The 17,439-nt window shown below is 45.4% G+C and overlaps 1 protein-coding gene across 3 annotated transcripts in view; it reads right to left on the bottom strand.

Annotated features, from left to right (window-relative positions):
- Window positions 1–14,314, bottom strand: part of LOC126299027 (uncharacterized) — an 84,833-nt gene extending 70,519 nt beyond the window's left edge. The window contains exons 1-3 of one of the 3 annotated variants that reach the window (XM_049990669.1): window positions 14,104–14,314; window positions 13,911–14,031; window positions 10,463–10,539 (exon numbers count right to left, since the gene is read on the bottom strand). In XM_049990669.1, coding sequence (XP_049846626.1) covers window positions 10,463–10,539; window positions 13,911–14,031; window positions 14,104–14,225 — 320 coding nt within the window. In that variant the 5' untranslated portion in view covers window positions 14,226–14,314. Of the gene's footprint in view, window positions 1–10,462; window positions 10,540–13,416; window positions 13,510–13,910; window positions 14,032–14,103 lie in introns of those variants that run through there. The other 2 variants (XM_049990670.1, XR_007552707.1) reach the window with 2 other exon arrangements.
- Window positions 14,315–17,439: the final 3,125 nt, after the last annotated feature.

Here is a 17,439-nt window from a genome sequence, read left to right as displayed (position 1 = left end):
GGAATCTACGTGCTAGCAATGTCTGTACTGACCAACGTACAAACACCAGAACCCCGCAGGGGTCCAACCCGATTGCGACAGAAAACATGGAACCCATGGAGTGTCAATGAGTGAGCATCAGTAAAATGAGATTCCTGAAGAACCACCCAAGCTGCAGAGCAAGACGAAAGAAGGGATTTCAATTCCACAATGTGACGATAGTTTCCATTACAATTCCATTGGAGAACCACAGAATGATGGTTTAAATGGAGGCTGAACACGCTAAATCCAGTCATACCACCACCTGTCACCGACAAGGAGGGAGGGGGGCGACATCCATGAACGACACGTCAGAATCCGGTTGTGAAGTCAGGGATGGGGCCTCCTTTGACACCAGAGGCTCTTTGTCCCGGGACTTACGTTTCTTCTTCATTTCAGGCCGAAATCAAGGAGGGCTGTGTGGCATAAAGGAACCAGCTGCAGCAAGATCAGGAACAGAAAGAGACCGGGCGACCTGGGGGTTGACAGACCGCAGCTTTCACTGTCAACGGGGGCGGCAGCAGATCTTTGACCTGGAAGGTGCCGGGAAGGGGCATCCTGGGAGAGGCGCCCTTGATCGGCAGACGCCGAAGGAGTGGGACACTTCTCCCGCTGCAGAGGGGACCAGCGCCCAGAGGAGAAGGTGTGGGAGCAGCAGGGGAGGAGGAGGGTCCAGGATTGGGGAGGAAGGGGTGAAGATGTAACCAAGGCGTAAGTAGATGTCATGGACACAGGGTGAAGTCGTGTATATTTCTTACATACCTCTGTACGTTAAACGATCGAGATACTTGTGCTCTTGTATTTTCTTTTCCTTCTTATATACTGGGCAATCTGGTGAACGTGGAGAATGACTACCATGACAATTTACACACTCAGGAGGGGAACACAGCGACTCCCCCCATGGAGTGGAGAGTCCACAGTCACCACAGAGAGGGGCCTGTAAACAGCAGGAAGACACATCCAAAACGCAAGCACTTACAACACCTAATAGGAAGTGGGATGTACGACTTCACATCACATCGATAGACCATAATCTTTACTTTCTCAGTGAGGGTATCCCCTTCAGGCCAGGATAAAGGCACCAGTATCAATACAATTGTCTTTAGGACCCTTCTGAACACGCCGAACAAAGTGAACACCCCGCTGTCAAAGGTTGTCCCAAAAGTTCCTTATCTGTTTGAAGAATGAGGTCCCTGTGAAAAATCACACCTTGTACCATATTTAGAGACTGGTGGGGGCAATGGACACAGGAATTGTGCCGAGATGGGTACAGGCACGAAGGGCTGCAGATTGGGCAGCTGAAGCAGTTTTTATCATCAATGAACCCGACCAGATCTTGCTCAGGGAGTCCACTTCGCCAAACTAGTTTCAATGTGTTCCACAAAGAATAAAGGTTTGGTATTGGTGAAAGTATCTTCATCAGTCCTGGTGCAAACTAGATAATGGGGGGAAAGATTTCGCCCCTAGCCAACGGGCCTGACCCTCTTTCCAGGGGGTAGCGATGGAAGGGAAGGCGAAGGGGCAAGAGAAGCAGCACTTTAAGAATCAGTTCCACGCACAGAGACAGCCGCAGAAGAAAGGCCAGAGTTCTGGACCCGTATGTGTTTCATTTGCATACCGACTGCCCTGATACCACCCACTTTGATCAGGGGCTCTCACAGGCACCACCCAGAGGGGGACCAAGGAATGCCAATAGGAGATTATTATGCAAAAAGCCAAATTGTAAAACCAACGGAGCAAGGAGGGGGGGGGGGGGAAAGGAGCAAGGAGGGGGGGGGGAAAGGAGCAAGGAGGGGGGGGAAAGGAGCAAGGAGGGGGGGAAAGGAGCAAGGAGGGGGGGGGAAAGGAGCAAGGAGGGGGGGGGAAAGGAGCAAGGAGGGGGGGGGAAAGGAGCAAGGAGGGGGGGGGGAAAGGAGCAAGGAGGGGGGGGGGGGAAAGGAGCAAGGAGGGGGGGGGGGAAAGGAGCAAGGAGGGGGGGGAAAAGGAGCAAGGAGGGGGGGGGAAAAGGAGCAAGGAGGGGGGGGGGGAAAAGGAGCAAGGAGGGGGGGGGGAAAGGAGCAAGGAGGGGGGGGGAAAGGAGCAAGGAGGGGGGGGGAAAGGAGCAAGGAGGGGGGGGGGGAAAGGAGCAAGGAGGGGGGGGGAAAGGAGCAAGGAGGGGGGGGGGGAAAGGAGCAAGGAGGGGGGGGGGGGGGAAAGGAGCAAGGAGGGGGGGGGGGGAAAGGAGCAAGGAGGGGGGGGGGGAAAGGAGCAAGGAGGGGGGGGGAAAGGAGCAAGGAGGGGGGGGGGAAAGGAGCAAGGAGGGGGGGGAAAGGAGCAAGGAGGGGGGGGAAAGGAGCAAGGAGGGGGGGGGGAAAGGAGCAAGGAGGGGGGGGGGAAAGGAGCAAGGAGGGGGGGGGAAAGGAGCAAGGAGGGGGGGGGGGGAAAGGAGCAAGGAGGGGGGGCGGTAAAGGAGCAAGGAGGGGGGGCGGTAAAGGAGCAAGGAGGGGGGGGCGGTAAAGGAGCAAGGAGGGGGGGCGGTAAAGGAGCAAGGAGGGGGGGCGGTAAAGGAGCAAGGAGGGGGGGCGGTAAAGGAGCAAGGAGGGGGGGCGGTAAAGGAGCAAGGAGGGGGGGCGGTAAAGGAGCAAGGAGGGGGGGCGGTAAAGGAGCAAGGAGGGGGGGGCGGTAAAGGAGCAAGGAGGGGGGGCGGTAAAGGAGCAAGGAGGGGGGGGGGGTAAAGGAGCAAGGAGGGGGGGGGGGTAAAGGAGCAAGGAGGGGGGGGGTAAAGGAGCAAGGAGGGGGGGGGGGTAAAGGAGCAAGGAGGGGGGGGGTAAAGGAGCAAGGAGGGGGGGGTAAAGGAGCAAGGAGGGGGGGGGGGTAAAGGAGCAAGGAGGGGGGGGGGGGGTAAAGGAGCAAGGAGGGGGGGGGGGGTAAAGGAGCAAGGAGGGGGGGCGGTAAAGGAGCAAGGAGGGGGGGCGGTAAAGGAGCAAGGAGGGGGGGGGTAAAGGAGCAAGGAGGGGGGGGGGTAAAGGAGCAAGGAGGGGGGGGGGTAAAGGAGCAAGGAGGGGGGGGGTAAAGGAGCAAGGAGGAGGGGGGTAAAGGAGCAAGGAGGAGGGGGGTAAAGGAGCAAGGAGGAGGGGGGTAAAGGAGCAAGGAGGAGGGGGGTAAAGGAGCAAGGAGGAGGGGGGTAAAGGAGCAAGGAGGAGGGGGGTAAAGGAGCAAGGAGGAGGGGGGTAAAGGAGCAAGGAGGAGGGGGGTAAAGGAGCAAGGAGGAGGGGGGTAAAGGAGCAAGGAGGAGGGGGGTAAAGGAGCAAGGAGGAGGGGGGTAAAGGAGCAAGGAGGAGGGGGGTAAAGGAGCAAGGAGGAGGGGGGTAAAGGAGCAAGGAGGAGGGGGGTAAAGGAGCAAGGAGGAGGGGGGTAAAGGAGCAAGGAGGAGGGGGGTAAAGGAGCAAGGAGGAGGGGGGGTAAAGGAGCAAGGAGGAGGGGGGTAAAGGAGCAAGGAGGAGGGGGGGAAAGGAGCAAGGAGGAGGGGGGGAAAGGAGCAAGGAGGAGGGGGGGGAAAGGAGCAAGGAGGAGGGGGGGAAAGGAGCAAGGAGGAGGGGGGGAAAGGAGCAAGGAGGAGGGGGGGAAAGGAGCAAGGAGGAGGGGGGGAAAGGAGCAAGGAGGAGGGGGGGAAAGGAGCAAGGAGGAGGGGGGGAAAGGAGCAAGGAGGAGGGGGGGAAAGGAGCAAGGAGGAGGGGGGGAAAGGAGCAAGGAGGAGGGGGGGAAAGGAGCAAGGAGGAGGGGGGGAAAGGAGCAAGGAGGAGGGGGGGAAAGGAGCAAGGAGGAGGGGGGGAAAGGAGCAAGGAGGAGGGGGGGAAAGGAGCAAGGAGGAGGGGGGGAAAGGAGCAAGGAGGAGGGGGGGGAAAGGAGCAAGGAGGAGGGGGGGAAAGGAGCAAGGAGGAGGGGGGGAAAGGAGCAAGGAGGAGGGGGGGAAAGGAGCAAGGAGGAGGGGGGGAAAGGAGCAAGGAGGAGGGGGGGGAAAGGAGCAAGGAGGAGGGGGGGAAAGGAGCAAGGAGGAGGGGGGGAAAGGAGCAAGGGGGGGGGGAAAGGAGCAAGGAGGGGGGGAAAGGAGCAAGGAGGGGGGGAAAGGAGCAAGGAGGGGGAGGCAGGAGGGGGAAAGGAGCAAGGAGGGGGGGAAAGGAGCAAGGAGGGGGGGAAAGGAGCAAGGAGGGGGGGAAAGGAGCAAGGAGGGGGGGAAAGGAGCAAGGAGGGGGGGAAAGGAGCAAGGAGGGGGGGAAAGGAGCAAGGAGGGGGGGGAAAGGAGCAAGGAGGGGGGGAAAGGAGCAAGGAGGGGGGGAAAGGAGCAAGGAGGGGGGGGAAAGGAGCAAGGAGGGGGGGAAAGGAGCAAGGAGGGGGGGAAAGGAGCAAGGAGGGGGGGAAAGGAGCAAGGAGGGGGGGAAAGGAGCAAGGAGGGGGGGAAAGGAGCAAGGAGGGGGGGAAAGGAGCAAGGAGGGGGGGAAAGGAGCAAGGAGGGGGGGAAAGGAGCAAGGAGGGGGGGAAAGGAGCAAGGAGGGGGGGGAAAGGAGCAAGGAGGGGGGGGAAAGGAGCAAGGAGGGGGGGAAAGGAGCAAGGAGGGGGGGAAAGGAGCAAGGAGGGGGGGGAAAGGAGCAAGGAGGGGGGGAAAGGAGCAAGGAGGGGGGGAAAGGAGCAAGGAGGGGGGGGAAAGGAGCAAGGAGGGGGGGGAAAGGAGCAAGGAGGGGGGGAAAGGAGCAAGGAGGGGGGGAAAGGAGCAAGGAGGGGGGGAAAGGAGCAAGGAGGGGGGGGAAAGGAGCAAGGAGGGGGGGAAAGGAGCAAGGAGGGGGGGAAAGGAGCAAGGAGGGGGGGAAAGGAGCAAGGAGGGGGGGAAAGGAGCAAGGAGGGGGGGAAAGGAGCAAGGAGGGGGGAAAGGAGCAAGGAGGGGGGGAAAGGAGCGAAGGAGGGGGGGGAAAGGAGCAAGGAGGGGGGGAAAAGGAAAGGAAATACAGCCATGGAGAGAAATAAGGCTGCAATGGCTCGGGGCCCCGCACTCGCCACACATTTATCCACAAAAGAGTTGTGGACAACCTGGGGGGGGGGGGGGGGGGGCCGCGCGCGCGAGTACAGGTTGGAACCAAGTCCTTGTCAATCCTTTTCATCACCATGAAAAAGGGTTACGCCCTGGTCATATAGGTAGTTTTGAATTTCTTCGTCAGACAATCCACCGAGGGAGTGTGTATAAACCGCCGCACATTATGAATTTAAAGTGCGGTGCACTTCCACCTGGCCATGGCAGGTGTGTAGTAATTAATTACGCAGCAATTTTCGTGCCTGGAGGGCACTAACTGTTTCTAACAACAAGGTGAAGGTACCAGCTCAGGTAATCACCCCTCCCTAGGCCTGGCTGTTACCAGGGGGTACCTGTCTTCCGGGGCGGGGAATTATGCATTATCCTGTCACTTGTTCGGCCTTGAGACACAGGGAGGAAAAGAGAAAGGGAGGAACAAAGGGAAGTAAAGGAAAGGAAAGGCACGGCAAGAAGAGGTCTCAAACGCTGCAGCAGAGAAGAGGTAAGGAAAAGAGAAGGACAAAAGAAGGACCGATTTTCCAGCAGAGAAAGCAAAGAAGAGACTGTTTTACAATTTCAAGCATCCGCCTCCAGACATAGGCACTAAACATACTTGGAGAGGCGAGGGGGAAGGATGTGGTAAAGGAAGGTATGCAGCCCGGGAAAGTAAGGAGGGCCACACTAGCTCGGGGTCCCGTGCTCACTATGCACGTATCCACAAAAGAGTTGTGGAGCCCCTGGGGTAGGGGGAGAGGTGGATGTGTACAGGTATGGAGACATTCTCATGAATCCATGGACCCTACACCTCCACAGGGGAATGTTCAAGCTGGAGGGGGTGCAGTAATGGTGTAGGGCACATGCAGTTAGTGAGACCCCTGATACATCTAGATACTACTGATAGGTGACATGTACGTAAGTATTCTGTGTAATTACCTGCATCCATTCATGTCCATTGCAGGTATCAACAAACTTGGGCAATTCCAGCAGGACAATGTGACACTGCACACACCCAGAATTGCTGCAGAGTGGCTCCAGGAACACTCCTGAGTTTAAACGCTTCCACTGGCAACCAAACTTCCCTGACATGAACACTATTGAGCATATCTGGAATGCCTTGCAATGTGCTGTTCATAAGTGATATCCACACCATATACTTTTACGGACTCATGGCGTTAATTCCCTCCAGCACTACTTCAGACAGTAGTGAAGTCCATGCCACGTCAGGTTGCTGCACTTCTGCGTGCTCGTGGGAGCCCTCAATGATATTAGACAGGTGTACGAGTTTGTTTTGCTCTTTAGCATGTAAGATTAACTTAATTTCACCTGTTCTATGTTAGAAGTACCCAAACTCTACATTATGTAATGAAATAGGACAAAAATATATTTTAAAAAGATCAACTAATTAAGTTACAAAGTTTCAAGGTAGCCTTACACAAAGCTAAACTGACAGGCGTAATGTGAAAACTCTAAACTAATTGGTATCACAAATTAAATTTTAACAATCTTTAAGAGCTGGAGGAAAAGATGGACTGAAATATGAACACATGCTGCAAAGTAATGGCCACGATTTTATTATTCTGCTCTTAAAATTGGCTGAGGTATTACATGTCATGCATATTACTCTGTCTACTTTTTACTTCATTGGTGCACGTTGCAACCTTCTGATGCTAAAGGGCTCTGAATTTCTGCATGCAACATTTCAGTATTTACCTTTACTGTCAGTGCATGACAAACACCAAATGCTTACTCCTGAGTAAATAGAACATTTGACATATGTCTCCAATTTCTTTTGCATTTTAAGCACGATGGTGATTGATTCCTTAACAACACAATGACAGGTGTTGAAAGTTGGGTTCACCATTTTAACTAAAAAGAGTATCTATGGAGTCCTGCCACACAGGATAAGCAACATCAAGAAAGTTCAGGACCATGCTAGCAGCAGGCAATGGTATGTTCAGTGTTCTGTTATATTCACTGTCTGCATTTGGAATGTGTGTGTCTAAAGGTGCCACCAACAACTCTGCAAGATACAGCGAGACCTTCAGAAAAACAGCATAAACTCATAAAATTTGCTTGCACAACAATATCAGACCAAATAAGCACTGCAATACCTGCAACACTCCAACACCTTGGAGTTCACCATTATTGAACATCCTACATACAATCCAACTTTGTCCAATCTGGTTTTTGTTTCCAAAACTTAAAGAACATCTTTTAGGACTTCACTTTAATAGTTGAGAAGCAATGCCAACAGAGGTGACATTGTGGACTCCATCAAACTCAGGCATTCTACAGTGACAATGCCAATGGTCTGCTCTCTTGTTGGGAGAAATGTGCTCATAACCTGATTGAGTATGCTGAGAAATAATTATGTAGACATGAAGCATGAAACTGTAGAATGTCTAAGTTTTTATTTAAAAATCTAGAGTTTTCACATAAAAATTTCAGTCATTTACAGTGTGCACTGAACATGTACATAAGACAATAGCTTTGTGGATTATTTGTAGTTAGGACACAGAAACAGGGCCAAATAGATTTTAATCATCAGGTAGTCACTGCATTTAATAATGAACATTGAAGCACCTCGGGAGATTGACAGTTCTATGATTTAAGCACTAGTACATACAAAAAGCAAGCACATACAGTAAAATTCATTTAATCCATGTGCTATCAGATAAATCAAGAGAAACTACTTTGAAAGCAAAATCATATGTTAATACTAAAATCTTTTACTTTATTTACTCTGTCATGTATGCAACAAATCACTGTCACAGGGACTGTCAGTGTTTGGTTGGTGCTTTAGGGCACAAAACTCAAAGTCATAAGCACCCATATCATTACTTGAGAACACATGTATTAAATACAAACCAGGGGTGAAAAAAGCAAAAAACCCATCAAGCAACCTTATGAGATGAGCAGCTAAATACATGGACACCACTCGGGAAAAATTCTCAAAACACCTTTGAGATGGCAAACATCCCCACATCAAAATCAAATACGCATCATCATTCCACTGCAGTGATTAACAATTAAGATTCAATTGGCTGGAAGCATGTCAGCCACTGAAATACCTGACAATGTATATGACAAACTCAGACAAACAAACAGTGATGGTCACCACTGAAATGGTGGTGACAAATGTTTTACACACAGCTGGGCTAGAATGATCATCTCCGAACGTGAGGCCTGAGTGGAAGTTTACCATGATACTGGGAGAGGTTTCATGTCCTGGAGTATGATCCCCTGGAGAAATGGAGGAAAGACCATTGTGGACACAAAAGTGATACTACATGCCAACAGTGACCTGTAGATCACAATGCAACAGAATGATGAACAGGCTGAGAGAGGAGAGCTGCAGCCTTTGTAGCAGCATCTGCACTTCACAGCATGGATTCTGAAAATGATCTTGTGAAATCCAACTGTTACTTTTGTCTCATATCTTCAAAGTCATGTATCTAAGCAGTTGTGTAGACAGCAGTATTAATTTATTTCTGGAAGGAATTTGATTTACTACCACACCCATGCTTATCAAATTCTTATGCAGTATGAAGCAAAATTTGTGAACTGAACTTTCATGGTAGAGAGGATTCAGCAGGTTGTTTTAAACGTGGAGCCCTCAACAGATAGAAAAATACCTTCAGGCATGCCACAGGAATATCATTTCTGTACATGCTGTATACGAATGAGCTAGCAGACAATATTCATAATCAACTTTTGCAGATGATTCAAGTATCTGCAGTCAAGCATTATCTGAAAAGAGCAGCACTAATACCCAATCAGATCTAGACAGAATTTTGAAGAGATGCAAAGCTGTAACTCATTGCAAATATATAGAAATGCAGAACTGCACTATAACATGGGACACTAGTATCTTATGATAATATCACAAAGTTGCATTTGGAAGCAGTTTATTCCTACAAATACTTGAGCGATACCTAAGTAACTATTTGCAGGTATACAGAACAGACTGAACATTTAGACTATCTTAAGTAAAACAGTTGACGGACTTTCGTCAATTGGTGGGATACTCTGAAAAAATCATTCTACTAACCATGACTGCTGGACACACAAACCCACCTATAATTTCACTGGTGCATGTGGGACCCATAACAAATATGGGTAAGGGGGATATTTAACATAAGGAAAGGAAAGTGGCATCACTGATCACAGGTTTAACTGACATAGGAGAGCATCAGTAACATACAGAAAACACCTGAATATCAGGACATCTGAGTTTTTAATTAACAGCACCAGTTAAATGTAATATTAGCAGGAAAGGCACTTGCAATCACTCAGCCTTAGTGCAACACAAAGGAATTACACCCAAATATCTAAAAACTATGCACAATGATGTAAAGAACATAATAGATAACCAAATTAGCTTTTAACACAGGATAAAATCTTACCCACTTTACTATACTCCATAGCAGAATTTCTGAGTGTGTCACAGCAACTACATTTCCCTGTTTTTCCGTTAACAGCATAGATAACTGAGAAGGTTGCTACAGACAGATTCCAATTATTATCCACAAAGCCTGCCAATAATTTGTCAGTTTCTTTAATAAATTTTTCCTTCTTTCTTTTTGAAATTATTAAGTAGAGATACTTTGTCACTCTAGCCAGATTTTATATTTAAGTAATTTGAATGTTTACCATTGCATTACTTATTAGCTCAAGATTGTTAGCTGGTAGGATTAATGAAGAAAATCTCAGTATACTAGGAAACAGTCCCAACTTCAGTGGGTAAACTTAAAGTACATGGTATAATGGTGATATTTACTTTTAAAACTGAGGATACTTTCAGGAGTGACAATATTACTTCCTCCCATGTACAACTCATCAAAAACGATGGAAAGAAAATCCATTTTCATTCAGAAGCTTATTGATTGTTACTTCCACACACAATTTATGAATTTAACAGACAATGGAGTGACACTGGGATGAGCACCTCTGATTTGGTGACGAGTGTTATTCACACATACTATAGCACCCATGTGTGTAATTTGCATCATTCCAACTGAGACAAAAAGTAAACCATTTATCAGTTAATTATCCTGGTATCAACAATCTGAGGGTAGATACTTGCAAGACTTATGCGATGAGAATAGCATGATCCTGCAATGCCAATTTAATATTACATGCCAACAGGGGCTTTCATGTTTCTGAATATATTAGTACAGAGCCTTTGCCAACAGCTGTGGTGAGCATGTGACTAACTTTAACAAACTTTCTCAACATTCCTTAAACTAACTTGTTCAATAATACAGCTGAATCACTGGACAATATATTGCTATACAATAAACTATCATAAAATGAAGTCAATAAGGTAAAAGGCCAATTTTTATTAAGCAAAGGTAGTCTACGCAACAACAATCTAAATTATGGGAATAATTAGTAGCTCACCATGATCTGATTACTTTCACTGTACGAGAACGCTCACCATGAGAAAATTTTATCTGTTGGCCTGTCAGCTTCCGAATCTGTAAATAAAATTTTTCATTATGGTAATCTGATTCATTTTCCTAGTAGAAAATTATTTTTTTTTTCACAGAAAATCAAAGTAACTGGAAGTCAGAAACAAAAGAAAATCAATTTAAATAATAGGTAATGCCCTATCAGCCTCTGTCAAATCTTGGTGATGACTTGTTTTAATTCAGAAACAATCAGAAATATCTGTTACATTAATCCTACTTCACATAGGAACTTCTGGCATCTTAACCCCTCATAAGCTATGAGATACCAGCAACCCTCTGCATACTGCAGCTTAAAATCTGTAAGCAATGTTAACAATCCAAGAAAATATGAATGTGTGATGTAATGATAACCTCATTGTCATTAAAAAGTCAGGGCCGTAACATTGCTATCTCAATATAAGAGAACCATATACTGTTTAGTGGAAGTTGTGTTACTGAAAAATGGCATCACAAAACCAAAAGTTATGTCCATTTCCAGTGAAGCATCCATCTTCAAGTCACCTACATATTAAGGAAACTGCACAAGAAATAGCAAAAGTCAAAGTAAGTTATTTACTATTGTGTATCATTGCTATACTGACAGTCCAATCAGGTTAAAGGAAGGTTTCTTTGAGTAACCCACATGATTATCAGTAGCAGCACCTAAATGAAACAGTTCAATATTTGCACTATGTAGCCAACAGAAAAATGTGTAAGATAATGGATTCATGAGTAAGTCGCAAGTATTCAAGCATCTGTGTCTACAAAAGCATACTAGACTGACATCTACATGCATATTAGATTTTTAACTGTTTCATTTAGATGCTGCTACTTAGTAGTTATATAGTTGATGGAACCTTCCTTTAACCTGACGTAAAGGACCTGTTATTTGTATTTTTCATTTCATAACTATTCACTGTAACTTAACTGTAATTATTTCTTTGTCACTTGGTGGAAACTGGTTTCCATAAATAACAGTTACTTCCAGTGGTTTTTAGATGCTGTTCTTTAAACACTGAAGCTGTTCACACAAGATTGTTATTGACAGTAACTGGTCACTAGTATTTAAGTGTTCACATTGTTTATTGCAGCAAAAAATCTGCAAGTAATGTCATCTTTACTTGAAAACTTCATACTGCAGTGCAGCTGTAGATTGTGACATTCTACATCCCAACAATACACTCAACATGGATTCATGGAATAGGAAATGAGATTGCAGCTATTTAAGAAAAATCTTAGGCTGAATGATACATTACTTATATAAAATTATTCTTATGTTTTTAACATTTTAAGAGAAGTTAGCATTTTGTCCTCTTTCCTCATTTTCAAGAAATTAACATGATGTCTGTTTCTCACTGTAATGTTATTATTCTACTTTATTGTTGCCTGTGAATCTCATGTGGGCTCTGTTTCTTAGGAAAACAGCCAGACACTCATTATGCTTATTTGTTTACAAGTTACAAATTAGGTAGTGTAAGTACCTTTCACAACACAGAAATGATCACTTCTACATTGTGTGTCTTGAGAACTGCCAATAGTTGACTGAAGCGACCTTGCTTGTAGCATCACAACATTTCTTGTAAGGTATTATGAATGTCAGTATCAACGGTTTGCTTATTGCAAATCCCTTGCAGGTCTGAATGTGCTGATCACATTCTAACAATGTGCCCGATTTATAATTGACACTGTAAACAAGACTTCACACACTTTCCAGTATTTCACAATGAACATGTTTATCACTAAGCTGAATCCATATACCACACTGCTTGAAACAACACAAATCATGTATCAACATTAAATGCATATGACATTACAATTATCTGATACGTGCAAGGGCAGTAGATTGCAAAATCACCTTTTCTTAATAGTAATTTATTTACTCAGTTAGTGAAGTTTGGATAAAATTTGGTCTAGACTCCTCAACTAGGACGCAAGGAGTACCTAATGGAGATCCACAGCACCGAAGTTAGAATGTCGCCCAAACATCTATAAATTGCGTTTAGTTCTGCAGAGTAAGTGTTCGTAAATCTCAAATTTCACTATGAATTTGCTTCGCTATGGATTTTGTTTTTAAAAGGCCTAATTAAAAGGCTACTTTTAATTGAATGGAACACAAAGTACAAATGCAATTACAGTACAACTACGTTTCGTATATTGTGATCACGGAACCGATTTACCTTGGATCTAGCCCCCTGGAACTACTAATCAATGATTATATTGGTGCTTTGCAGTCAGAAACACTGCTAGAGAAACGGTGGTTGGGTGGATAACAGTCAACTTTGAGAGGAAATTCTCATTTCGCAATATGGTACAATTTTGTTTCGGGGAAGATAACATGTACATGCTACTGTCAGATGAGTCCCTGTAGTATAGTGTTAGAGGGTGTTTATGCATTCGCAAAGGTCTTCGACAGGCGGGATCTCGCCTCGTGATAAACAAGCAGTACTGCAACGAGGCAAGAAATCTGTTCATTAAAACCTCAAGCAATGTTTTTTGTTCAACACTGTATGCATCCCCCTCCCACACTGGCATTCCTGGATGGTCTACCTAGAAAATCCCCTGTGTCGCGGTAACTTCCTTACACAATATTTAAATAATCAGGACATTAATAGCTCTACAAAAACTGGGCACATAATTTTGTCGTTCACTCAATGTTTGCGAGCAATGATTAAAATACTATCGTGAAACCGTAACGACAATTTCCTCTAAAATCTCTCGTGTTAAGAACAATGTCTCGGAAAAAACAGACATGCTACAGTGTCATCCACTCAACAGTAATCAACATTACCATGTTAAGCTGAGTTTTATGCAGGGTCACAACAATAACTTAGGTGTTATGCAGAGCCCGTTGAGTTAAGATACAAAAATTTTGTACTTAAATGCTGTAATAACTTTTCTGCTTACGTGTTACTGGAGTACGGAAATTTCCGTACGGTATAACCGTACCATGCAGTGCGACGCTTTTCATTGATGATGGTGTTACAGCAGAGATTCGGCGTTGCCTTGGGGATGGAATAAAAATAAAGTCGTTCCCACAGTTGCTTATCTCTAAGCACCTGTACCGTAAAACAGCCACAAGGTACCTCGGCAAACTTTAGCGCAGTCTAGTGAGACCTGTTGCAAGCTGGGCCAACACGCCGCATACAACAGCGGGGACACTGTGGCAGCTTCGACTGCTAAGCATTCTAGTCTCTTATTTAACTGCAGTTTGCCAACTATCACAAATATGACTACACTTGATACCTAGCATCCTTAGTGGCGCAACGTTGTGGTCCCATATTGTAACCTCGCTATTTAATGTACCCGAAAAGTAGCTTTTCTGTAACGTCACAAGAAATGAAAAGTTGTTTCAGAAGACAGAGCTATGCATTCATAAATAATCTAAAGATATTACTCACATGCGCACTTACAATGTCTGCTATTGCTTTTGAAGCTGAATCTAGTACTTCCAGCTGTTGCAATCTATGTCGCCACGGAGTTTTTACATTCCGGGATGCGGCATGGGACTGGAATAAATACCTGAAAAAAATCTTTACTTATGCTACGAAGTTGTTACAAAGCGATACGAGCGCAGATAAGAGAAAAACCCACTTTTCACATATTTTCTGAGACAGTCTAAACGCAACTGCCAAGCAAATTGGAAAAATAAGCTGACGCCAGTGTGGTGTATCTACAGCGAACTCCCTCACCAACCATTTCACCATTGTGCTCATCACGACACACAGTGTCTTCAGGTGGCGTACTACACACTGCTCCAGGAGCGAAGCGATATTCCGCTATAGTGACGTACCTCTCCAGTGATGTTTAGGGACAATAGTACGCAATCAAAGATTATACGTGAAACGACATTATATGTCTTGTTAAATGCAACCTAATCAAAGTGGTTCATAGCAGTATAATGACCACTGCAGAATACACACGGACCTTTTTGCTACAAGAAGCCAATAAAATTAATTAAAGAAAATATACATAGACTAGGGCCGTATTTCATTACATACACTGCGTCAGGAAATAGTGAGTCCAGAATGTAATGGTGACGGCGACTTGTGTCTCAATTTGTTGTTACGGTCAGTCATTTCTCTTTGTTGTTTCGCAATGTCATTATTAAATACAGTTTTAAACTGAAGTGTACGTAATAACTGACTGGTTGATTGAGAATTACTATTACATATAATAGGAAATGTCGCGTTATAGTAATAACATAAAACAAATGTTTTCGTTTGTTTTCAGAAAATCTTTTTAATGGGAATCGCTAAGTACTCTGACAAACAACGATTCTGAAAAAAAAAAAGAAAAGGCTGCATAACTTTCATGCTACAGCAATGTTTAGGGAATATTTGTTACGTAACTGCATTTACGTTTACCACTGCTATGATTTAGCAGACTCACTTTTATTTTTTGTCACATTGTTCAAAAGAGTTAGTTAACTGAAACTTTCCTGGCAGATTAAAACTGTGTGATGGACCGAGACTCGAACTCGCGACGTTTGCCTTTCGCAGGCAAGTGCTCTAACATTTTTTAAAATCTCATTTTGCTCTACATTGGTCGATGAATTTGTTCGTGGCGGACGTCCGATGGCAGCCGTTCAGGTTCTTTGTTGATCCGTTCACGCAGGGTAGCTAACACTTTGACCGAACACGCTTTTTTTTAAAAAAAAAAAAATCTCATTTTGTTCGTTTTAGTACGTTGTAGCTGCTGTGGGCGGACGTCAAAAGCCACGTGTTTCACTTCGTTGTTGACCCATTAACTCAGTTTTTATTATTACAGTGAGCAACTATTCCTGTGACCGAAGACGCTAAGCTACCGTGCTGGCACCAGCTAAACTATCCAAGCACGACTCACACCCTCTCCTCACAGCTGTACTTCCACCAGTACCTGGTCTCCTACCTTCCAAACTTCACAGAAGCTCTCCTGCGAACCTTGCAGGACTAGCGCTCCTGAAAGAAGGGAGAGCTTCTGTAAAGTTTGGAAGGTAGGAGACGAGGTACTGGCGGAAGTAAAGCTGTGAGAACTAGGCGTGAGTCATGCTTGGGTAGCTCAGATGGGCTGGCACGGTAGCTCAGCATGTTCGGTCAGAGGGTTTAGCCACCCTCCATCCTCTGCAATAAAAAACTGAAGGAACGGATCAACGAACAACCTGAACGAGTGTATAGACGTCCGCCACGAACAAATTCAACGAACGATATAGAACAAAATGAGATAAAAAAAGATGGTAGAGCACTTGACGTGAAAGGCAAGGTCCAGAGTTCGAGTCTCGGTCCGGCACACAGATTTAATCTGCCAGGAAAGTTTCATATCAGCGCACACTCCGCTGCAGAGTGAAAATCTCATTCCAGTCAGTTAATTATTTGTTCATCCATCGATACATCATTTTATAATGACACAAGATATATCGCCTTAATACAGCAATCTTGCCAACAGCCTGGCAGCAGGGACTCGTAAAACTTTACCCATAAAGAAACCCGCCATAGAATCCTCTGGCTACTGATCTATTTGCATTCTACCAGAAATTTTCTAAGGCTTTAGAACGTATTGCTCACGACCAGCTTACTAATTACTTAACCCCAAATAAACTTCTAGACGAATATGTCAAGTTTCTGTAATAATCGCATCACTCCAACTGCTCTTATGAAGTTGGCGGATGCATCGAAATTAGTAGTGGACAAACCAGAGGCGACTATTATGTGCTTTCTGAACTATAACAAAGCTTTCGAAACCGCTGACTTTGACGGTCTGATGATGTAGCTCAGAAGCTAAAATGCGTCTTCAAGTACATCTCGCCAACACTGTCTAATGTTTGAAGCAACACGTTCAAAATGAAGGGAGGTTGAATCAGGGCTCCCTAAAGATCAGTACTGGATCCATTACTTATTATATTTTAATCTAGTAGTAGTATTAGTACGTCCCGTAAACCGACATGCGGCCCAGAGAACGGTGTGCTGACCACATGCCGCTCCGTATCCGCATCCAGTGACACTTGTGGCTGAGTATGACGCGGCGGCCAGTCGGTAGCGTTGGGCCTTTATGGCATGTCCGGGCGGAGTTTAGTTTAGTTTTTTTTTAGTAGTATTAGTAGCAGCTTCATTCGCCTCTACAAGGATATCGCTCTAGTTTTGAAATTACAATTCAAGAACAACAAAAACAATTTCATTGATATACACTGGAATTTACATCCTTACAGGTCTGGCTTGGACAAGGATGAGATAGGTAATCGACCATGCCCTTATAGTAGGAACCATCCCGGAATTTGCCCGAAGCAATTTAGTGAAACCACAGAAAACCTAAATCAGGATGCCCAGATAAGGACTGGAACCTGAATCTTCCTTAATACAAGGCCACCCAGTTTATAACAGTGCTGACTATGTATGGGCTGCTCTCTCTCATCTCAAGTCTCACTTATTCGGTGGTTGTCATCAATTATATCTAAGCGCAAATCCAACAAACCTGTGCACAGTCAACCAGTAGGTAACGACTAATTTATTTGCCTTATTACAGTGGGCACCTAGCTTCGGTTTGAAACCAAATCCAGAGTATGGACTTTAACAACCAAACAATTAAGAAAAATTGAAGCGGAAGAATGGGACATCTAAGACCTTTGGCGGGATACAAATTTCGAAGCTCATAAGTGAAACAGTCAGATAAGAGAGCAACTCCATATTCTAGGAATAGTAGGAAAGATCCAACAGCATAGAAAGGAATAGCGTGACCATCGGGTACATATGGATCGAAGCAAGACATAAAGGAAAGTTAATGCGATTGATGTGCAGGTTGAAGAAGGCTAGGTCGATCACGAAAGAAATGGGATAAGGGCGGCATTGGTGCAATTTTGATTTCAAATTGATATTCAAATCAATTTAATTGATCAATTAATTACTCCACCACATCACTCCATACCCATGTTTTTTCCTCAGCTGGCATGTGGGTCCC

Source organism: Schistocerca gregaria, chromosome X, assembly GCF_023897955.1.
Source record: "Schistocerca gregaria isolate iqSchGreg1 chromosome X, iqSchGreg1.2, whole genome shotgun sequence".
Classification (NCBI taxonomy): domain Eukaryota; kingdom Metazoa; phylum Arthropoda; class Insecta; order Orthoptera; family Acrididae; genus Schistocerca; species Schistocerca gregaria.
Note: the sequence above shows the minus strand (reverse complement) of the source record. Positions and strands in the feature narration are given on the sequence as shown.